A 24,765-nucleotide genomic window follows, 5' to 3' on the forward strand; every position below is an offset into this window, starting at 1 on the left:
ACAACCAACAGGACTGAAGGCATCAATCGTTAACATCCCGACTAGTCAAAAGCTCTTTCAGGAAAAAAAATAAAATAAAAAAAATAGGATCTCTTGAATACTGTGGTTGTAATGTTGTAACTGATGTGTATTGCTGTATTACTCCAATGAGAATATTACTGTACAATATGTTGGCAAATTGTGGCCTCAGAATATACAGGCAGATATAATCCTACTGAAAGTAGAAGAACAAGAAAGATGAATGTTTATAAAAACAGATAAAAAAAAAATCACTATACATTCAATACCTGTTAATTTTAAGCATTTAATTTTATTGCACAATGATTAAAAATGCTGCACCATGAGCAGTAATGTTATAGTGGAACATTATTTCATGACTTCTTTTGGACATTTAAAAATGATGTTATTGTAAGGGTCATTTTCACAAGAGTAAACACAAAATAACTCCTAACTCTGACATTTCTGCACACATTAACATCAAGAAACATTTGACAACGGAACATTTTCCCAAATATTATGAAATGCATTTAGTAGAAATGATAAAGTAGTTTTAGTTTAATTGTTAGATAAACCTGCAACTGTGACGGTATAAGTAGAACATGTGGCAAAAATGATGAAGGAAAGGCGTTATAGTTGAGGTGTTAGTCTGCCTCTTGAACATGTTGGTTCAAAGGAGTGTGGAAAAGTTCAAACACTAACAGGCAGACAGAAATGTACAACACCTTGCCCTTCTGCTTATTATACATACATACATACATACAAAAAAAAAAAGAGACAGCAATACTGCTTTACTGCATTAAACTTTAACAGTATGGGTTGTTAATCAGGAGACCACATTGTAAATACATTACAAATCAAAATAAACTTATTTTAAACCACAGCAGTACCAAAATGGTTAATTCCTGGCTTTCAAGCACCAAAACAGTCATTCAATTCCCAATTTAGGAGTAACAAAAAGGCACTTTAAGCTTCTGTAAAGTGACTCCTTGAAAAGACAAAAATTTGATTTGGCCAATTCTTCATTCTTGTATACAAACATAGACAAGTATATGAAGATGGAAGTAAAAATCTTATCTCATTAAAGCCAACAAACAATATAAAAACAAACAGTCTGCTGATGGAAAAGATATATAAAGGTATAAATATGTGTTAATAGTGCAACATGTTGTGTATACTGTCGGAATGCCTATTCTACAGTGTGACATGCATAGTGTATGTTAGCAACAACGTACTGGACTGCTGCAGGTTACAGACTGTAGCTGAGATACAATTCAAAGCGCTGAACATATGAGAGCATTCTGCAGTTTAATGCTGAGGAGAAACGGGAAGAATGCATGATGCCATCTAATGAAGACGTGTTCAAGTGGAAGGCAGTAAGATTAGCGATATGAAGCTACTTTTACTGCAGTTTAATGAAGGTTTGTTTATCAAATGTACAACAAAGACAGATGCTGCCTGCATCAGGCTAATGTTCAGAGACACCTGGAGGACTGTCAGGTAGTAGGTAGTGGATTCTAAATCGAGTCTCTTCAGGTAGCATAGCAGGTTGCAGCACGTCAGTTAGGATTGATTCGGCAGGAAGACCAAGATTTGAATTGTATGGTCAAAAGTTGGACCGTGCACAGATCATTATGTCACTCTCTGGGTATAAAACCACACATCTACAGATTTAGCGTTTTGTTCTTGTTCACATAAACTGTAGTGCATATTATTCTCTTTCTACCACTACTATTTGGATAGATTATACCTAAATAAGCCATTAGAAACCTACTAGGAGCTTTTAAAAAGCATTGTTTGAAGGCTGAAAAAGTATCGAGTGAGGTTCCTGTCATTTTTCCTCAACTCAAGTACAACATTAGTCTTCATTTGCTCGTCAGGTCAGATGACTTGACAGGCAAACGACAGTCAAACATGCATGAAATGCCAGCTTTGAATCAACATCAGCAGCACTTGTGGAGCAGATGTTGCAAAAATTACAGATTTAATGCAAACATTAATGCAGATTCTTTCTAAATCAGCGTCAAATCTAACACTATGAACATTCAATTATGCCTCCTGTAACCAGACATCGTAAAATGTAAATTTTTCTTGTGTTATATTTTGAACTAACGTCACCCCTTTCTTTCCTTACAAAGCAAAAATCTCAGGAAAATCTACTTAGAAAATGTGGGACATACTACCTGCACTTCTATCCATGATAACCTGCTGCAAATAAAAAGCCTGCAAATCAATTAAATATATCTACTTACAAGAACCCTCCACAACACAGCAAATGCGCTTCCATAACAATGAAAACTTGATGCTTCCACCAGTATTTTTCTCAAGTGGCTTCACCCCTTTCAGAGAACAAGGCACTGGCAGTTTGAAAAAGCAGAATTGTGTCAACACATCCTCAGACCGTCCCCTAAAAGTGTTTGTCATGCTGACTGCGAGGAGGCTGCTGAAACCTTTACCGCTTTGAGGGGGAAACAAAGGTTCAACTCTATGAGGATGTATTGCAACATTCTTGATGTTACATACCAATAGTCTAAAAAGAGGTAAGGCAGTGGATAAACTTCTTTGAGGTGTAACATGTATGAACTGTAGCGTGCTGCACCAGTGGTCAAAAAATGTCATTTATGAAGTAGATTTCTCTGAGGCTCAACCCCAATAAAAAGCATTTGGTAGACTCCTATAAGTCTAGGGCCATCTATTGAATAGCCACTTCAGTTCAACCTTACATGTAGTATTTGGGTAAATCCTTTCCTTTTTTCACATTACCGTACTCTCTTAGTATACACCACTTCAGAGAATAAATATGTTCATGCTTGGATGCCTTGGTCCTTTGCAAGTTCATATAATTGCAATGAAACATCTCAAACTTGTGTCCAATATGTCTTTAGTTGAATCTCAGTGTCAAATGTTCAGATTTGGTCTTTAACAGGAACAAGGCAGATGCGTTAACCTTGCTCCAGGCTCTCAGTCACTTGCACAGCAGAGTAGGTGGGTGTAGATGCCGGGCGGCCGAAGAAGGATGCAGCTCTTTTTGGCTTCAACCGTTTGATTTCTTTTCCTAAAAGAGAAAAACAAAGTATTAAGTAAAGAATGTCCCCTCAGGATTTTCTCTTATTTATTTCAGTGATTGGGCCGTTTGGACTCACCATTGTCTACGTAGCTGATGGTGTTGAGAGAGTGGACCCGGCTGCACACAACGCTGCCCTGCCTGTGGAGCTTCCCGCGCCGTCCTCCGCGTCCGTTCCTGCTGCTGCCCCCTTCCCCGGCGGGCTGCCGAGACAGACTGGCCTCGCCGTCCGCCACAGCTGCAGCTCCTCCCTCAGATGCAGACTTCAGCTCCACACAGAACTCGATGAAGCCACTCATTAGCTCGGCCTGATTGACATAACAGGAAAACTATTACGTCCAGTTTTTAAAATATAATATAAAGCAACAGTTGTTTTCTTCATTTTATTCAGAACAGTCAGACACTTTTCTTTTCATGTAAAACTTCTGTTTAGGGACAAGATGTTGGGTATAAAGTTTGTGTTTGTATTCTTGCAAGGATGCTGAAGTCTCAAACAGGCATGAAGGACGAGGCGAGAGGATCATCTGAAACTGCATGTTTGGCATTCCTCGACAATCCAAAGCTTTTTGAATGCATTTTTCTGTAAATATGTCTTTGACACCAAATTAGCTTGCTATCAAACGCATCCATGTACTCAAAGATGGAACGAGTAACGAGGCATGCTCATATGCTGAGCAAATTGGTACGTGAAGAAACGCACTGAGTGCCAGCAGATGCTTCATCTACTGCAGAAATTGTTGCACCTCTCCATTTGATCTTTTCACAACGCTGCACGAGTGTATTTGCACTGATGTTCAATTTAGACCTTGCATTCACTTGCAGGTATCAGAGAGTTAAGCCTGAGATATACTTGCTGTTGGTGCGTCCGTCCGCATGCACCACCAACCACAACGTCGCTTGCGTAGTACGCGAGGAGAGCGCGTTGTACTGGCGGTGACCGATAGGGGGCAGTAAGCAGAGCAACAGTTGGAAAAGTGATTAAATATTTAGTAGTAGAGGTAGTAGCCGCGGCAGTAGCAGTAGCAGATTTGAACAACAAACAAGTTAACATGACAATATTGGATGATGTAGGAGATTATAACATTGCTTTGGTTGCGATCTTGGCAAAGAAAACGGCGCCAGCGACCTCCGCGTCCTCACTTGTGGCCAGCTGGTATCAGACCGCAGGATATGAACGCAGGATACGTGTGGCGGCCATGATGCGTACGCGTACGCGGTCTGAACTGCAAGTATATCTCAGGCATTAGTGGGACCGTTTCTTTTCTCACTGCCATTAACTAACTTAAGATGACCAGTGGCAAAGTAACTGTCTTGGAGGGAGGGGGAAAAAATATGAATCACCCTTAAACCACCAAGATCTGTCATATAAAAGGTTTATTTTGTCAATTTCTGTTGACAGGAGGGAAAGAAAAAGCCATTAACCCTTTACTGGTTAATGTACAGTCCTAGATGAAAGCTGCTTATGCTGGTGGATGTGAACAGGAATCTGATGTAGAAGCTGTCTGACCGACTTCACCTACTCAGGACGCCAAAGGAGGGCACAAGCACGGTGACTGTGCAGACAAAATGTGCCTGTGTGGCACGTTTTCCAATAAATAAAAACGTAAAAATCTTATTAACTATTTTACACAGGTGTAGTTGTATCTCTCACACATTTCCACAAAATTCACAAGCTCCTTTTTAACATAGGCTCCTTCTGTGTGTAAAAGCTGAGTTTGATGGACTTCAACCTGATAAAAACATCCAGGTAATGCATTCATGTCAATATTCCAGTGGTTTTTTATTCAGATTTTGTTGCTTCTCCGTCTTTCTCACATTCCACAGCTATGATTTCCAGCGTGCTCGTATCTGCTGCTGCCTTTAACCATGACGCAAACTTGAGGTTTTCCAGTCGTTTTTCATAAATGTGCATTTCCTAATGAACTATAGTCAATGCAGTGGCCGCTAACCATATCCAGTGATAGTGAAGTATGTCTGCAATTATTAGGTGCTTTCAGAAAAAACTTTTTCATACAAATTCAAGACATATTATAGGCCTTATATTTTGATAACTTAAGTATTTTTAAAGATCGACAGAAACCCTGTATTTTGTATGAGTTTCTCTGATTTTAACTGTGCAGTGTTAAATCTCAGGCTCCCTCTGTGGTCTCTGCTGCCCCAACAGCAGGTTGGGAAACAGCGCATTAGAGAACCGGAGGAACACGTGACCCATGTGTTCCTACGCTGGCGTTCTTGGATTACAGCCTGCTGTGATGTCCTTTTACTCCCTATCCTGTTATGTAATGTCTCTTCAACATCTGGATGCTCAAGCAGGCTTTTTTGTTACAGCAGTCGATGACGTAAGAAGACCGCATCTGTCACCCGGTCAAGCCACAAGACATTTTTAAATGGTTCCAAAACCTTTGGGAATGTTTACTTGTTTTGAGTAGATCTTCAGCAGCTTGTTGACAGGAGTGCCATCTTCTTCTCCATCAAACTCCAGCCACAGAATGTGAGAGTCCCCCTCCTCTTCGGGGTAGCTGTGGTCCCAGGAAAGCTCGCTGAATCGCAGGCCAAGCAGAACATGCTGTAGGAGAATATGACCAATAAGAGGAAATAAGGTACTTTTCACAAGTAAAACTATAGACTGCATTATTATCCAACTACAGAGGAAGTTGGAGTCATGGCGTGTGCTGCTGCTGCTTCTCAAAGCTGCAATTCCAATCCACTGCTCACCTTCTCCTTCATATCCATCACATAAACTCCATCCAAGCAGATCCCAACGTTGACAGCTTTACGTTTTACCCGTTGGAGGATCCCCTGCGTTGGTTTGTCAATCTCTCCAAAGAAGAAAGCGCATCTTTTTTTGCATTAAATGGTACATTCACACATAAATGAGGTTAGTTTTTCTGTGATTGTTTTGTTGACAAATATATTGCATGTAAATAGCTCATTACAGCCGTTCTTACCCATAATAAGGCAGCGTGTGGCACATGCCGAGGTACTGGTGCAGGAGCTGGGTGGGTTCCAGACAGTTCCCGGCAGATGTGCTTGTCTTTTTGTACTCTTCTAGGAGCTTCTGCTCCAGTCCTGCCTGGCGGCTCGACTTCCCTCGCAGTGTGGACAGTAAACCTCCGCTCCCCATAACAACATGTTCCGGCAGGAAAGAAGTCAGCTTCTTTTCCCTGAACAGAGGACGAAGATTCAGGACGAAGATGTAGTGAAATGTCAGAGTGACTATGTTCTGTTGATTTGCTCATTTCTTTTAAATCTCTTGCTGTACTGGAATGCACTGAACTGTCTCCGCACCCTGGATGCACTGATCTCCATTCACTCACTCAGAACACAGTTAGTGAAGTTATAACTAATGAGTGAGGAATACTTCACTTATATAACAGAGGATTACAGAGAGGTCCACTAAAAGCATCTTGACCTTAAATAGGATCTGAAACCAGTAAATAGTGCCCAGAAATATTCAACATATACCAAGACTGTCAACTTTTTATATTTTACACTTCAACACAGTGACCCTGCAAATGTGACACTTCCTCAAAACTCCTTATCTATGTATGTAATCAAGTGCTGCCTCTGACTGTACTGCTGAGTAACTCTGAAAAGAACAGAGACTCCAGTCCTACAGTTCTGTAGTTTCTTGAACGCATTGTTGAAAGGTTTTACAGAGGAGGTAGAAATGATCAATGTTCTTATCAGAAATGTCATTTGGTGCATTCTTGCACCTAAAACTATTAACAGACTGGAAAAAAACATGCAGCACCACAAGACAAGTGTTCAACATTAAAAACTCCTTCCAATGAAATAAAAAGAGCAAACTGTCAATGTTTGTGTTCAGGTACCTGAAGCTGCTAAATAAACCAATGCCCTTTAGAAACGTGGGCTGAGGGCCTTAAGATTGTTGGTGCTTTTTACATTGATTTAGTGTGCGTACGCACTTGTGTGTGCATCGAACATAAATAGGCTTTTATACACAGAGGATGGATACGCAGATGGACAGACCTTTTCGTCCACCTCCTGTGTCGGTTACGGAGATAATTTTCATTTCAGGGCCTTTGCGGAGCCGGCTCTTGACGCAGCAAATAGAGTAATACCAACTAAGACTGCTGGGTACGTGTAGAGTAGTAGTGGTAACATGCGACCATACTGTAGAGACTGTATGCAACAAAAGACCAAGCATGTTGCTCAGCAAGCTGACGTTAGCCTTGCTCTCTGCTGAATATTTTATAGATTTTTCATATATTTGTATTTATTTGTTTGCCTAATATATTTGTAGTTTGCTGTGCAATGTCAATAAAAAATGTATAGAAACTTTATGCACCTTTTCATTACTTGCTGGACTCTAGTGTTGACTATTGGATACGAGAGGAACTCACAAAAACAGCTTCTGACAAAAACTGATCCCATATGGATTAATGCAGGCAAACTTTCTGAGAAAGAACTGAAGTCCCTGATTACTTGCAAGGATTAAATGCTATCTTTTTACCCTGTGGATGAAGGATAACCAGGATATTAACGCTGCAGCAACATCATTTCATCACCGTACAAAATTATCAACAGCAGAAACTCAAAATAACCGCAAACTTTAAAAGGCATATAAGACAACATGGGACACGACATATTGGACAAATTAAATTTAGAAACACCAAATGTCCTGGTTATCCTCCATTCACAGGGCAGAAAGATAACATTTAATCCTTTCAAGTAATCAGGGACTTCAGTCCTTTCAGCTGACTTTCCCAGAAAGTTTGCCTGCATTAATCCATATGGGATCTGTTTTTGTCAGGAGATGTTTTTGTGAGTTCCTCTCGTGTCAGATATTCTACAGTCTAGCAAGTAATGAAAAGGTGCATAAAGTTTCTCTAATTATAAAAATGATTTTACGAGCATAAACCACACAGGAGACGGATGAAAGGGTCAGTCGGTCTGCGTATCGGTCTTCTGCATCAGGCATAAATGGGTCTTTAGAGGGCCAATTATAAGCATTAGTCTGTTTTAGGAAGGAAATCAAATATTTGACCAAACTCTCCTTCAAAGTGCCATATTACTGGATTGCTATTAAATTAGTATCTATGACTTTACACTTGGTTATAACACAAATACATATTCAAACACTCTCAGCTTTAAATCATTATGCAACATTTGCCATTTTGTTTAAAGGAAAAGTTAATGAAATTCCAGAAAATGTGCATATAAATTGCATCCTTCCAGGAGGTTAGAAGAGCCGTGTAGCTTTTTTCAGTTTCTAGCTGAAAACATCAAACGGACCATAAAATCTTCCCAAAAATATCAAGATGTAATAAGGTCGTTTTTGATACCATTAATCAAAACCAGGTGAACTATTCCAGCTTCCAATAGCTACATCCAGGTAATAATGCAACAATGACCCTGTTCAGACTTCGGATCTTATGAGGTAGACACCCTACTTCATATGGTTCATATCTATTGATAAATAATATTTTGGGGGAAAAAAAAAAAAAGCTTGTAGTATCACCTTGATACTTCTAACCCTTTTTTTTTCTCAGAGTTAGGCCTAATTATTTCCAACTGGTCAGGCAATTAAAAGCCCATTTATATTCCCTTTGGTACATAATCACGTACGTCTGTTTCAAGTGTCAAATGTCACAGCCCTCATACTTCCATCCATCTTTTATGTTGCCTTGGTTGTTAAGTAAATTCATCCACCGGTGGGTAGTGCTGAGTTCAGAGTTATCTTCCGCGTTTTTACGCCAATTTCAGACACTTGTTGGTGGTGGAAACGGACCACTACAAAATTGTTTGCAACTGCCCAAAAACACCAGAAAAAGAAGGAAAAGATGAAGAAAAAGCAGCTTCAGCAAACATGGCCATGGTGGAGGAGATCGGGATAATGCTCGCTCTTAGAAAGAGACATAGAAAGAGGGAGTGCAGATGACAGCGAGGTCTGTTTGACCATTTAATACATCGTGGCATGTAGACAGCGAAACTCTCTTCTCTAGTTTGTTCCTCTTGCGGGTCACATGTCAACTAAACTGCTCAACACGGTTTCTGGTGGTGTTGCTGTGTTTGCTGTTCAAGCAACGGATCTGCAAGGGACATAAAAGGGACCAAACTATGCACGTAACCGATGAAGGAGAAGGACGAAAGGGTCTGTCCGTCAGCATATTCATCATCTCCGTTGAGCATGAATGTGCCTTAACAATAAGGCCTTTATCCTCCCAAGCTAAAGTTATGTCTGTGTTAATTTTCACATTTAGCAGAAAGATCAGATATGATCACTCAAGATGCTTTAGAGTCACATTTTAAAGGGATTGTGACATGAAAAACAAATTTTTCTTGATTTTTTGTGTTTTGTTGGGTGTCTTGACATCAATTACACCCAAAAAACAACGAACTTTTAACATTCAGTGTATTGTGTGCTTTCTGGGATTTTCCGCATAACTGTGCAAAAACGGCGCACCTGGTTTGCTGGCGGGCCGTGACGTCAGGGCCCGCTAAATCACCGCCCCCTCCACCCAGCTCCCTGTCTCCTCTCCTCTCCAGCGCGCCATAAAGGCTGATTTATGGTTCCGTGTTACACCGACGCAGAACCTACGGCGAAGGGTTACGCGGCGACGCGCACCGTACGCTGAACCCTACGGCGTAGGCTCTGCGTCGATTTAACGCGGAACCATAAATCAGGCTTAACACGGAGCTGTTTAGAGCCTCTTCTCTTCTCATCACCGGAGGAAAACTGCTAAGAAGACCCGCGGCCACTGACTGGACTTAAGATAAGGGGACACTTTATTTACATGCCTTTATTTTTATGATTGTTTGCTGTGGTTCGCCCTCCTGCTTTTCCGTGCATGCTTCGCCTGTCGCTCTCCGACGCCGCTGTGAGCGTATGGCTGGAGGAGGAGGAGGTTGGGAGGAGGAGCGGAGCAATGATTGACAGGAAAGGGGGGAAAGGAAGCATTTTTCACGGCGCAAAAAAACACTGTAATAAAAAGCCAGGAAAAGAGAACTAGAGTGAAGTTTTTCTTGTTACACTCTTTTAGACACATTTGAGGGATGTTGGCCAAGACTTTTAATAGTGTTCAAAGCATGTTAAAAATGATGTCACAATACCTTTAATGCAAGGTGTGAACTGGCCAATGACTGGTATGGATATTTATCACCACTTGCATAAGACTGCATAAATCCTGACTATTCCTTTCATATAAACTGATGGATAAAGTAACTTACCTTACAGTAGTAGTGACTTGTTGGCCTTCTAGACCAGTTCCCTCATCAAGAGCAAGAGACAAGGCTCCCAAAACAGCCCAGTGCTCTGGGTCACATGGGTATCGCCCCGTCAGGATGTTACTCTTGGCTTCCTCATAAAGAAGTCTCAACACTCCCTCGTCCTCTATCTGCTCAGGAAGGAGACAACAGCAAAGATTAAATAATAGTAGAAAAAAAAAATGTATTTAAGATGGACTTCCTGAAGTTCATTTTTATAGATTTGTGTTTAATTAATGTGTTTTTAAAAGCCAATTTGGATCTGGTGCTGTGTGAAGAAGCTCCAACACTGTTTTTTTAATAGTCCTCTACAATCGTGATATTTTTACATACAAAAGACCCTCTGATGGCAGTTATGAGATAAAGAATATCATTATGAACAATACAGTCTTCACTACTTTCAGAAAAAGTCTCTATTACAACCCACACAGGCTCTGGTGAAACTGGAACTCTTGGTTGAACATGACGGATCTTTATAACTCACTCAGATCTGAGATAATTGCATATTTGCCAGAGTTAATAATACCTGCAGCTCTTTAGATTTCGGGTAAAACACATTGCGTCTGTACTGGAGATATGCTTCATCTGAGGAAAAAGCAGAGAAACGGTGAGTCAGTGTTCTGTGATTTTCAGGATCATTTAAGTTGACACTGGACAAGATCCAGCCGCACTGTAAGTGGAGGAGTGGGGATGTAGAGACAACTCAAGCCCCCTCCAGCCCACTCTGCTCTGGCTCACAGTCCTAGATCGTGGGCGGAATCCACTCCACAAAAAGAAAGATAACAGCATTTAAGTGATTACGCAACGCCTTTGTGATCCTTTGTTGGATTACCCTCAGTAAGTTGTCAAAGAATCACCCGATCTTTAACACTGCTAGACTAATAGCACCTGACAAACCACCAACACACGTGGGAAGTTCCACTCAGACTGGTAAAATGACGACCAAAATAAAACCAGACTTTGAGTCACTGGCTCACACCTGACAGAAATGTGTAATCCTTTAACAAATGTCCACTTTGATGAGTGATCAATGTCTGATAACTGACAGTTTCCAGTCATTTCAATTCAACAATGTGCCTTCATGGCTTGGCACCTGTGTTTAAATGCTTTACTGTAAAGTGTACCGTTTAACCCATTATAATATACTGTATCTCAACAGCTGCTCTGACCCCAGAGAAATTATTATTACGTATTACTTTTACATAACATCTAATACATTATATCTCTAGAGATCCTAATGGATTATGTACCATAAGACATTAAAAGGTTTAATACTTATGTAGCAAGGCAGCACGGTGGTTTAATTCCAGCTGGGTTATTTCTGTGTGGATTTCAAATGTTCACTCTGTTTCATACCATTGTCCAAATTCATGCACATTAGGGTTTTTGGGGATCCTTGTTTGACTGTATGAGTGAGCATGACTGGTCCCTAGGGCTTTAACAGATGATCTGTGATCTGCGTAAACTGCTCCCTCAGATTAGTTTTTCTCCTGTATGTGCTTAGACGGTGATCTGTACTAGTGAACACGCAGAGCAGGAGGAACTTGAAGCCTCTGGCATCTTTGAAGTCACCAGTATGTTACCATTATGGCTTCCCTGCATCAAACCAACATGGGGTTTGCAGGGTCCCCACCTGCAGCAGGCATACATCGATAGCACGAAGAAGACATATGACAAAAGATTATAGCAACATTTGACCTGCTGAGTGCTGTTCCTGAGTGCTTTTTTACTTATAAATGGAAAGTAGGAAACAAAAATCATATTTGGCTCCCATTTTCTGTTTCAACTTCTAACTTTTTATCTATTTGTGGCCTCATGATGGTCTCCTGAACTGTCGAGACTTAACCCACCTCCCACCTGAATGGAGTCTGGGACATGCTGCAGCTCTCCAACGACCCCGAGATGGATGAAGAGCACACAGAAAACTTATGGGTGCATTTCTTCGACAACTACAAACACCTTTGACAACTGTAAAGTTACACATCCAAGTATCCTGCAAAGTCCAAAAATCCAAGGACTGATTTCAGAAGTTTAGGCAGTAACGTTCATAGATGCCACATAAATACACTAGTTTTCCTCTAAATCTAAATGAGCTGGACTGAATTTCAATGCAATTTAAGTGAACTTCTCTCTCTCTTAATCATTCAGAGTACCCTTAAAAAAGAAATGCTTTATTGTCTGCACGTTCAAAATTGTATTTTTCCTGTTTAGTCACAACAAGGTCTCCTTTTCCTGTAACTTGTTCTAGACAAAAGCTAAGTGTGCATTTATTCCACGTAAACAACTAAGCAGAAACAGTTTAGAATCCAGCCACAAATAAAGAGGAAGCAGCTGCAGTTGAAGAAACCAGCTATATTTGGCCTGCAGAGACACACATGCGTTGTTTGGGAAGCCGTAAACAAGTTAGCTCTAAACCCATATCCATTAAAAAGCACTGAACCTCTGCAATAACAAGCAAAGGGCTGCGGATCATTGTCTTCCGCTTATCGGTATCTGGCATAGGTTTTACGTTGGAGGCCCTTTCTGACCCAAGCCTCCCCATCTTTCCAGCTCTGGGGGAAGCAGTATGAGAACATAGTCTTACTTTGTGAGCTCTTAATGGCTGGGGTGATGGGTGATGGGGGCAGGAGGCGTGGCTGGTCGTTACCTATCCTACACAAGGGACATGAAGGAGCTGGGGGTTTGGAAAGGAAGCAAACCCACTCTACCAACTACGCCGCGGAGAAAGCTCACATATTTTGTGTACGTTAGGGAATGCAGTTTATTATAGTATGTCCTTAAGACTGTTTATCCTTTTATGTTGTTTTAGTGCAGACTTTTTGAAGTTTGTGACAAAATGAGTGGGTAGGTTGTCAAGTTCTGACAAGCACACTGGAAAATTTGATCTCTTTCCTTTTACAGCCGCAGCCACCCCTTCTCAGACCTGAGATGCTGTGATGGCAGAGTTTCTCCCAGCATAGGTCACTGGTCCATCACAGGCCAGAGGCAGAGGAAGGAATCCCTCCATCCATGGATCAGTGCCCCTTTAATCCTATCAGGGCCATGGGGGTCTCCTTTCCCCTAACCCAGCTGTCCATAGGCAAAAGATGGCAAACCCTAGACAAGTCACCCGTCAGTAGAGACCACCATTCACACTTGCCCTCAAGCCTAAGAGCAATTTAAAATCATCAGTTAGCATAAAGTAATGTCTTTATACTAAAAGCAACTTGTAGAGCAACTTGTAGAAAGCAGCATGAGCACAGGGAGGACATGGAACTCCACACAGAAATGCCTCAGCACCCCAGCAGGATAAAAACTGTGTTGATGTGATGTTTAAACAAACCAATCCAAGCTCTCACCTTGTGAAATGTCCTCCTCTGATGCTTCGGTGAAGCGGTATAGCAAGTCCTGCCACTGTCGACATAGTTTGTATGGTTGATGCCTTGCCTTTAACTGCAGCTCTGAAGAATGTGGAGTTGGGAGAGGGGTGATTAAGTGAGGTGCATTTGTATTGTCAGCTATTTGCATTTTATAACATCAAAAGAAGAATATGTCCAAAACAATTTTTACCTAGCAGTGGAGAGCAAAGCCAAAAGGTAAAAGCCTCCTGCACAGACTCGGGAATATGGAGGGCATCACGAACACTTCGTCCCAACTCCTGCACACTGACGCTAGAGAGCCCTTCTACGGACAAGTGTACGGCGCTTTCACCAAACAAGTACACAAGCACATCTTGAGCTGTGGGGATAAAACAACAACATAAAATTATTTCCAAAACCTGACAAACTGGCAACTATGCCAAATAATTCTAATGAATTTTGTTGGGTTTTTTTTTCTTAAAGATGAATTATACCACGGGAAAGTGTTGCAGAGGAAGCAACACTTCCTCTTTGTGAATGATCATCTGACAAATCTGGAGGAAAACTGCTGTCATCTCCCTCCATCTCTTATCTGAAAAACACAGACCAAAACAATGGGTGGTGGGGAAAAAAACAAAAATCACATCACGAATGTCAAAACTGCATACACAACATGGCAAATACAATTTTTGTCATATGTCTGTGAAAGATCCTCATGTTCTTTTGTCTGGTGTACCATAAGAAAACCAGTGAACAGAATCAAAGTTATTACAAGCTTTATTTTATCATGCACAATGTTTTCCTGCCGGAGGCACACTTTTCTCAATCCCCAGATATCTGTTTCTCTTCATTGTCCTGACCTAACGAAGAGTAAATATCTGAACTATTTTAACAGCCTAGTCATAAAACAGGAGTTGACCCTGGAGAAAATAGCTGAACTATAGCTAAACTCCTGAACAAGAGGTGACCCTCCAAATAGAGAAGAACCACCAGTGTAGAATCTTATAGAAAAACCCTTTACCCTTTACTTCAAACAATTTCATAAAATCCTAACATCTGCAACTCCCTCTTGTGCTTATGAACACATATAGGACACAGTTTTAAGTAACATGCCAGCAAATGGTCATATGGGTATGTGACTAAAATAGTATGTGACCTAAAATAGTTTTGTATATTTGTTTAAATTTAAATGCGCCACATTTACCTTCAATTACTGGACTGACAGTCAAGCAACAGTTTCAAAAGATCAGACAGATAATAGCAACATGAACTGGAGGGGTTTTTTTTTAGTCACATATGACACTTCATCCCTTATTTTAGTCCTGTTTAAATGCAGACAGGAATGCAGCAGTTTCTACCCAGTTCTCAGGGCAAGCCAGGCTTTTGAAGTGGTGAAGATCCCGTCCAATCCAGACCTGTCAAGTCTCCCGTTTTTGCTGGGAAACTACCGTATTTCACCCCTCTTTCCAGCCGTCCTCCCGTATTAGTATTTTCCCGTAAATTTCCAGTTTTATAATATAATCATTTTTAAACAGAAAACTGAATTGTCACTAACCTCAGGAGAACTGCCACCTGCTGTAGCCTGGGTGGCAGTTCTCGCGAGGTTAGTGGCGACAACGGGAGCAAACTCAGAACAACAACTCAGAGATGGATGGATGTAAAGAGAGAGAAGGCATTTCAGCCAAAAAAAGAAGACTTGATGTAAATATGTCTAAAAACGGGAAACCAAATCTACTTTCCTAAAGAGGAGGTACAGAAACATGCATCTGTATCATCAGTCAGTAGGGGTGTAACAATATATCGTGCCACGAAATTTCACGATACAAAAACGTCACAATACGTGTCATGGAGGTGACAAAGTGTATCACGATATTGGGTTATTAATATTAATCTATTGTGTTGACTAGTAACGCACATCCGACCACGCGTGCCGACTGCGCCTCGACCCGCGGACCAAAATCTTACTACGCTCAGAAGAAAGTAATACTGTTTTGCGGTCCCGATCACGGGAAAATATTTTTACTTGTGTGAAACTGAAGATGCATAATAAAAACCTGACATTTACTTTTAGTTCAGTTTGCGGAAAATGGTTGGCCTGGTTTTCTCTTTAAAACTTAAATAGTTATAAAGCATTACAAACTGTAACAATAGGGCAAATGCACAGCATTGTATTTTGTATGTTTTGTATTTTGTGTCTTTCGAATAAAAGACAATTTTTTCCAGTCATATGTTCCTCATGCAAGGTTGTTAAAAAAATACTGCTATAATATCGTATCGTTATCGTGACCTCAATATCGTGTATGGTACCGTATCGTGAGATTAGTGTATCGTTACACCCCTATCAGTCAGTCAATGCCAGAGAGCCACATGAGTGAAAATGACAACTTAACTTGTTGAAAATATTTTAAATAAATAAATGTGCTTTAATCCACTTTTGTGTTTTCATTTAGGCTCTGTTATAGGAATTACATGCATAGGAATGTTCACAGCATTTCAGTGTCAACAAAGGTAGACTTATCAGGATATGAGAACATATTTGTAGTTTGTAAGTGGTTTACAGGTAGTTATTTTGGATTTATTGTAAACCTATCTTAAAATGTAAGATACTGGACAATCTCCACTTGAGTGAAGATCCCGTACAGGAGGACTGGGCCTCACCCTGCTGCTCTTTAGCACAAACATGTCACTTTATAAACAGACCTGCAGCACTTCTACTGGCCCTACACAGATGATACCAAACCTACAGCTCTTTACTGGCGCCATCTCAACACCAGCGGCCGTCTTGAGCCACTATGTTGTGTTTCAAGTACTAAAAAGGGCGTAGTTTTGTTTGTTTATATCATATTAGACATTTGGGGGAAGAGTCCACCATCACCATACCGTTAGCTCATGCTAGCTAACAAACAAGAGAAAAAGGACAGTAAAAACGACTTTAACACCAAAGTACCAAACGATGACGACTCAAGTCGTCCCACACCTACCGATGCTTATTTATCGCTGTTGAAACAGAGTTTGTCAGCCTAAACTTGTTTGAGGTGTTTGTGTGTAAAGCATGTGTCTGATCGTCACGTACCTTTTCAGTTACCGCAGTATTCCCTCCTTTGGTTTGTTTTGCTCTGAACGTGCTGTGGTAATTGTGTAAACACTGCTAAGTACATTAGATCCCCGCAGCTCGTCTCAGTCCCGTGGCCGCCTCAAAACCTCAAAACCCCTTCCAGGAAGCAGCGACCCGCTCCAGGCGCGCCGCAGACACCTAACGGCTGATTTATGGTTCCGCGTTACACCAACGCAGAGCCTACGCGTAGGTTACGGCGTACTCTACGGCGTAGGCTCTGCGTCGATTTAACGCGGAACCATTATTCAGGCTTGACTACCGTCACAATATTTACTGATAAAACACGTATTATAGATATATTAATGTGAGACCCAAAGCGTATATAGGGTTATTATTTAAACTTTAGACAACATAAATGAGGGTTTAAGAAAATATCTGATACGAAAAAACAAATCAAATGTCTGTGGGCGGGTTCTTCATGTCACGTGTTCATCGCGTCATCGCAGCTGTAAATCCAGCAGGTTGATGATTATGTTTATCTGGGAGGGTCACTCTAAAAAAACACATTTATCTGTATTTACCAGATATTTTATCACATTTATCTGGAGATCGACGATTGAAAATATTATCTATGGGGAAAAAAGTATTTTACATCTTCAAATTTTGCATTTCCAACAAGGCTGAAATAATGCATATTACAATTCTTCACAGAAAATACCAATCATCAAGGTTTTTTTTGCCACATTTAACCAAATAAAAAAAAAAATGTCCCTTAGTAATCCCACAATGGGGACATTTTATTCTTTGCATTTAACCCATTTCTAGTCAAACTAGTAGCAGTGGTTTGCATGCAATGGCACGGCACCCGGGGAGCAGTAAGGGTTAAGGGGCCCAAAGTGGTTGATCTTGGTTGCAATCCAGGGGCTTGAACCTGGATTGCAACCTCCTGTGTAGCCACTAGGCTACCAGTTTAGTAGGAGATCTCCAGCAAATTCTGCGCAGACCTTAGGACACACTTCTCGATAACTAGAACTAGGAATCGTGTAATCCCTATGTTCCCATACCCTTATCATCCCACATTTCTAAGATTTTTTTATCTTCTTATTCCCAGTTCTCCCCCAGCTCTATGTTTCCACTTTCCCCACATTATTTGATGCCGACTGGGCCACAGTTTTTTTTAGCTAAGATGTTTTTCATGTAAGGGTCAGGGTTAGGGTATCAGAGCTGTGGAGACACAGACAAACTCCTGATAAATCTATGCTATCTTAAAAATGTATTCTCATATTTTGAAGACCCACAAGAGAACAAATTTTAGAATGTACTTAACTATATTATCTTATTTGAGAAATGTTATGTTCGCTGGATCACCTCTCAGATTTCAGCCCGTCTGTGTAGAGTTGAACTCTTGTTTATTAAATGTTTGTCAATGCTTGATAATGAGAAAAGTAGCATATTTATACATACCTGGAAATACTTTTTTCCCCTGAAACATTTCCCAACTAATGTATTATTATTATTTATGTTTTTGCTATTATTATTCCAACCAGGTTGGACTTCGCATAGGTACAATATCCGTGGTAATCACACGGAATTTTACCACTGTCCGTGCTGGTACCACAGAAAATAGTGCTGAGAGGTCGTGGGCATTTCACAGATTTTTGTGAGATCAGGTTGTCTTATTCTGTGTATTAGAATATAATCCTACTCCCACAAAGATTCCTCTTTGCCTGTTGAATCATCTACAAGCAAGAGATTATAACTGCACTAAAAGCCTGTTAGGTCAACAGAAAATACAATAAACCCCTGATGCAATTGCAAAGTTGCTTTCACTAAAGTGATCTGAGATCAGAGCTGCACTGAAACCGCATCAACTGAAAATGTAAAAAAAAAAAAAGCTGATTTTTCTCCAGCGCCGATTGACCAATATGTGCTGTTGCATTATTCTACAAAGTGATTGATAGTTTGTTTACCTTCCTGAGACCTGGCTTCCACATAGCGAACATCCTAGTTTTGGTTGTCTGACCATTCAGTGTAACTGGAATGTTGTACAAAAGTGTGGAAACTTAAGACTGCTATGTGGTGCTATCATAAAATAAAAACATTATTTAAAATGACATTCATAAATTTATATATGTATAATAATATACCGGTACGTATAATATTGTACCAGTCAACAGCTTGGGCACGCCTACTCATTCAACTTACATGTGCCCAAATTTCAGACTGATACTTTATATATCAAATATAAATCATACTGTTTACTGTTATACATGTTTAAGTTGATACCAAAACTATATTGATCAGTTTCTATGGATCCTAAATAGCGAAAAGAAATCTAAAATGCAAGTTAAACCAAAGCTTGAGTCTCAAGGGGTTATATTTCATCAATTGTAAATATCAATTAATATTATTTAATGATTCAGTTTAAGATAACAACAACTAAATTATAAAGTAGAATAAAATCACATAGTCTAATGATAAAAACATCAGTCACACTACATTGTAGTATAAATACGAATAAACAAAAAATAAAAGTGCAAAAAAGCTGTTGCGGAGGTGAAACGCTACTATTAAACTGCACTGGTAAAATAAAAATAGAATACAAAAAAATGTATTATTTAGTATCCCCAGCGGTTTTTCGGTGTGGGATTAAATTAGAAAAATGTGTTCAACAAAACTATCTATTTTTTGATCCATCATAGCAGTAGTTTCTTTTTTCAGCTTTTAAAATGTAGTTGCACTGTTCATTCTACCCCTGCAGCCACCTGACACGGGTGAGTATGCAAGGGCAGCAGGTCGGGGATTATGGCAGCAAATGGGCTTATGGTAGCTTTAACAAAGGTGGCAGGACAGAGGACACACCTAACAGCTTTCACTGCATTACTGACATTGATTAACCCATCTTCTTAATCCTATTACTTTCACTGACCGTGAGAAGGGCGGCAGGGGAAGGAGAGCATTTTGTAGAGGATGACATTTTGCAGCTTCTAAACGCTCTTTATTTTCATTAGTAAAGGAAGGAAGAAGTGACTCCACTCCATAAGGCATTTATTAACGTCAAACTTTAATAAATCATCTGTAAAATTATGTCATAGACCTGTTGCACAGCAGAGCATTTTGCCTCTTGTCTCTCTACGGTCAGCTTTACATCTTTGTTTTTGTAAGAACAAGAATAAGTTTTGCACACCGCCTTCTCAAATACTGCTTTTCCACTGGTTGATGATGATTGGATTGTTGCTTTTGACAGAGATTGTGAAAATGTAAATAGCAGTGCATATCCCTTTCAAAAACCAGTGAGGTGGTTAAGTGTATTTGTGAGGCTGTAAACAAATACAGTGAAACAATAAAGGATTAGCCACTCATACATAGTAAGGAACAGGACAAATAAAGTAAATATGCAATAATACAAAAAAGATTGCAGTTCTTTAGTTTTTTTTAATTTTGGGCATATTATTTGTTTTAAGGAGTGCCCCAAAACCATGAGAAATTGTGGGTTTATGTTGACATATGTGGGTCCCTTTACTGATGGATCAATGCAGGTAGGAAAATAGCTGTGTTGTGATGTTCATCTGACAATAAAAAAATACTGTATCTAAATTTATGAAATTCATTGAAATTTGCATCTTCTCATTAAATAGAAATAATTAATCAATTGCCATCTCTCATTGAAAATAATTTACATGTGTGTACATCATGCCATGGTTTAGGGTTCAGGGGTGGTAGGGGTGCCCTCTTCCACATTGTTTGTAAGCAGGAAGAACTTCAGCACAGGGTTCAAGTACTCCATGATGGTCTCTTGCACTCCGTTCTCCAGCAAGTATCCTTCTGTCTCGACCTCTGTGTTTTCGTTCCCTTCAATTGCTTCCATGGCAGTCTGCAGGAAACGCAAGCTTACCAGCACAGAGCCCTGCGGAGGATGAAAGTGGGGAGAAAAGGGAGTCATTGAGATGTAGTAAAGGCTTCAACACAATAAACAATCATGGATTAGGTCCACCATATCAAATTTGGGATTGGCTTGTATCACTTACATTGCGACAATATAAACGAACAAGGGAACACCTGATACTACATTTCAGTGAAGTCAGATTCTTATTGATGGCATATTTCAATCAGTCGTTTAATGTTAACTTAATGTTAACTGTTCCAATTGTACAAATCCCTTTAAAAGCCAATGTTATGTCCTGATTTGCCCCCTAAAAAATCCCAACTAATCATAGCAACACCAAGTCTGTCTGAAATTGTTGTGAGACTGCCGAAACCTTTCTCATCTCTTACCTGTAAAAGGAAGATCGACAACACCCCACCACCAATGGTGTTCATCAAACCCATGTAGTAGTGGACCAAGGCCTCTCTGCAGCCTCCAAGGTAGATGTTGAGTTCCTCGGTTTGGTACTCGTAGTTATAGTGAGCTGAGTTGTTGGTTAGCTGATACTGGATGCATGGTCTTGGAGAACCGGGGTTGCAGCAGCTGAACGGGACTCCATCTACCAGGTAACGGCCATCCACGTTGCTTTTGACGCGGCTAAGGAAGGAAGTGAGAGAATATCAACAATGTTACATTATCTCTGTTTCTGTTTTGGATGCAGTACTCTAATCAGGTGTGTTACCCCTATCCCCCCATATAAATACCCTGATGCGAAACTCCCTGTGTTACATTCACTTACTCTTTCACCTCCTTGGAGCCGAAATCGAGGTAGCGGTTGCTGATCCACTGGACCTCGAACCAGTCCCTGTAGTCGTTGTTTCCACAACACTGAAACTCCATCTGCAGGCGGTCGATGTTCTGCTTCTGGAAGCAGCGACCTGGGGTGTCTGTGTCCTTGTAGAACCGGATGCCGTTCCTCAGGCCCGCCTTCAGAGAAGACTCCAGACTGCCCTTCATCGCGTAGCTCATGATGACGGCTAGCAGCATGAGCACGGTGAAGAAGCAAGAGACCGCAAAGTAGGGCTTCAGGAAGGTTTTCCAGCGAGGAAACTTCTCTGCATCCAGGGCGTCCTGACAGATCTTTGACGCAAAGTAGTTGATGCCCAAGGAGGCCACGCCAACGATCATGAGGGTATTGGGCACAATATGTATATCTGAGTTGTCCATTACCTGAAATTAAAATGAAGGGCATGACATTTTTATTTGATTGTTTCTTCAACAAAGGAATAAAAATATGCTGTATACGTTTAGATCGGTACAACAGTTGTCTTCTATGATTACAGTTTCAGACATATATAGCTGGATATTATGACAGAGCGAAACAGAGGAACTGTGTAGGTGTGTAGGTCAAGTACCAGTCAAGGTTAATGAGATATCTTTTTTCATCTTCAGGGTTTTAAGATTTAGTACACCAGTTGGAGACAGTTTCATTATTTTTTCGCTCAAAGTTTTATGAAAACAAAATTTGGCCATTGATTTTTCTTTTTTCTTTTGATGAGGTGTTCAAATGTGTATTTTGTCATATCAGTGCTATAATGACATTGTTTAGAAAAAGAAAAATCACAGGTTTGTATTTTTAGATCTTCACTGAAATATTTTTCAGACGACCTATTACAAAGTTTATCAAATTGATTAAACCTGGCCAAAGCAGGCCAAAGCAGGAAGTGAGATCATATGTCAGAAATGTTTTGACACCAAACCTAATGTATGTGCTTGACACCCCTTGTAGAAACATGTGCCCTCCAAAGCGTGATTTGATCATTCAGGGATCATCGTCCCCAGGTGATCGAGCATGGACGGACTGCTTGCTCTTCTCCTCTTTTACATTGATTTCCTGAGCAAATATTTAATGATTCTCATCATCAGCATTACTGTGAGTCCAAAAACACTTCAGTCAACCGGTCAAGTGATTATCGTGGAGATCACCAACCTAAATGTTGTACTATCATGTTTTTGTTGTTTAATATGTGCAAACACAGACCTATTAGGTAGGTTCTTGTTCAATCTGAGAGGTATTTCCATTGGTTCATACAGGGAACAACACCCACGTTGAGTTTACTGATTCCTGCTGTGGGTACTTGTAGTATAATGAAATTTAAAGATTTTTTTCTTATTATTGAGTTACATGACATGGGGACATTTTCCAAATATGTTAATGTATGAATAAAATAATTTTGATGTGAACTCAGCATTGATTCAAATCAGACAAATGGAAACTACTAAGATGGCAGTCTTCAGTAGAGGGGATTAGTTTGATTAAGACTGACAGAGCCTGATTTATGAAATGATTAGTCAGGATCCAAAGTGGGTCACAGGTGTATTCACCTCTTGGCAGTCTTCAGTCAGGGATATTCATGTGATCATGTCACATATTTTCTCTTTTCACTAAAATATTGTGTCAGGATTTTCAAATTAACACACACACACACACACACACACACACACACACACACACACACACACACACACACGCACATATATTGCATTTGTCTATTCATAATGATACTTAGATGCAAATTATTCATCGTCAGCAGTATATCACCTGAACAATTCTGAAAATATCTCTGTTGCAATTTATTTCTGTTGCATGGCATCATAGTGTGAGTTATTATAGTTATCTGATTATCTGTTTTGTTTTCAACAATTGCAATTATCATTTATGGAGCTTGGATTATGGTTCTTACCAAAATAGACAAAGGACTGCTCAGACACTATTTCAAGCCAATAACGTTTGTAATAAAATAGTAATGGCACTTCAAATCATTCTGATATTCAGGTGATTTTCAAGTGGGTGTTTGAAAAAGGTAAAATCAACAGCCAACTCAGAAACATTTACTTTAGTATTTAAAACATTAGGTACCTCTGCCCTCCGGCGGAGTTCTGTCTTGAGGAGGCATCCCAGGGTGAAGGTCGTGGCCCCGGCAACCGTGGCACACCAGGAGAGGAGCCACAGTCCCTGGGCCAGCTTCACCCTTTTTTCAAAGGGGAACTTCATCTTCATCACCACCATGGTTGCAGCGAGGGAGTCCGAGTCTTACCGGGGGAAGAGGGGAAGGAGAACGACGAGGCAATGAGGGACGATGCTGTGCTCTGTCTGCGAGAGGAGAGGAGAAGTGAGAGGCAGGTCTCCAGAGGCTTAAGGATGAAGACGACTCAAACACAACACTGAACTTTCAAACGATAGCAGTAATGTGAGCTACAGCATAAAAACAACTGAACCACACCAATTATAAATTAGTTAGGAAAAAAAGGTTTTAAAAAGATTTATTATTCCAAGTAACATTTTTGGATATTATCTTCAGCTTCACGTCTCGTACGGTGCAGCTTAAAGTCCAGAGATGTCAGTGTGTCAAAGTTCACCTTAATTGTATCCCCAAAAAGTGCTGAAAAAAGTCCAGTTATCTCCACCGACCACTGTGCACCTTCCAGTGTGCCACGCAGTGGGGTTTGGCACACTGGATTTGGCAAACCTGAAGGCTGCGAGCGTCTTACCACTAATGCCTACCTATCCTATTAAACTGGGCTGTGGATCCAGGCCACTGTCATCTCAGCACCCATTACTCACGCAGAGGGACACGGATGACAAACCAAATCAAATCTGACAGGCACCTATAGGCTATTATTAGTATATAAGTTGTTATTTGTGAAACAAGGAGAAATCTCAGATCCATCAAAGAAGATTCTGTAAAAATAACATTTCAAGAAAATACACCATGAGATAAAAATGAAATGGGTATTTTAGTTTGTAACTTTTGATCCATGATTATTCCAGGTTTCTGGATCCTATACTAACTTAAGGTAAAGAATAAAGAGTTTTGAGGAAAAAAAAACAAGATGTCACTGATGTGATGTCATTGACTATACATATATAGGAAATATTGTAATAATAATAACAATAATAATAATAATAATACATTTTATTTATAGGCGCCTTTCATGGCACTCAAGGTCACCATTCAGAAGAACAGATGAAAGCAGAGTGCATAATAAAAACAAGAAAATTCAGATGCTATGTAGCTAAAAACTAAATAAATAAAAGCAATAATAGATGATAAATAGATCATCTATTATTGCTCTATTATTGCAATGGTGATGAATGGACGAGTATGGGTAATGGTCACAGCATCATAGCATCAATATTTAGATCATTCTTTGT

General features: G+C 40.1%; 2 protein-coding genes across 2 annotated transcripts; both read right to left on the reverse strand.

Moving 5' to 3' along the window:
* Nucleotides 1–275: 275 nt before the first annotated feature.
* frmd8 (FERM domain containing 8) lies at nt 276–16,893 on the reverse strand. Its single transcript, XM_061740063.1, has 11 exons — nt 16,703–16,893; nt 14,124–14,221; nt 13,841–14,008; nt 13,630–13,731; nt 10,818–10,876; nt 10,256–10,422; nt 6,010–6,225; nt 5,777–5,900; nt 5,478–5,627; nt 3,141–3,369; nt 276–3,052 (listed from the first exon to the last, which is right to left on the reverse strand). The coding sequence occupies exons 2-11, from the start codon at nt 14,212–14,214 to the stop codon at nt 2,940–2,942; spliced, it is 1,419 nt and encodes a 472-aa protein (XP_061596047.1). The 5' UTR covers nt 14,215–14,221; nt 16,703–16,893; the 3' UTR covers nt 276–2,939.
* A 2,822-nt stretch (nt 16,894–19,715) lies between these two features.
* On the reverse strand, nt 19,716–24,117 carry LOC133459780 (peripherin-2-like). The gene is made up of 5 exons (XM_061740064.1): nt 23,970–24,117; nt 23,470–23,703; nt 21,349–21,779; nt 20,960–21,206; nt 19,716–20,591 (listed from the first exon to the last, which is right to left on the reverse strand). The coding sequence occupies exons 2-5, from the start codon at nt 23,617–23,619 to the stop codon at nt 20,388–20,390; spliced, it is 1,032 nt and encodes a 343-aa protein (XP_061596048.1). The 5' UTR covers nt 23,620–23,703; nt 23,970–24,117; the 3' UTR covers nt 19,716–20,387.
* Between the last annotated feature and the right edge of the window lie 648 nt (nt 24,118–24,765).

Source organism: Cololabis saira, chromosome 14, assembly GCF_033807715.1.
Source record: "Cololabis saira isolate AMF1-May2022 chromosome 14, fColSai1.1, whole genome shotgun sequence".
Classification (NCBI taxonomy): Eukaryota; Metazoa; Chordata; class Actinopteri; order Beloniformes; family Belonidae; genus Cololabis; species Cololabis saira.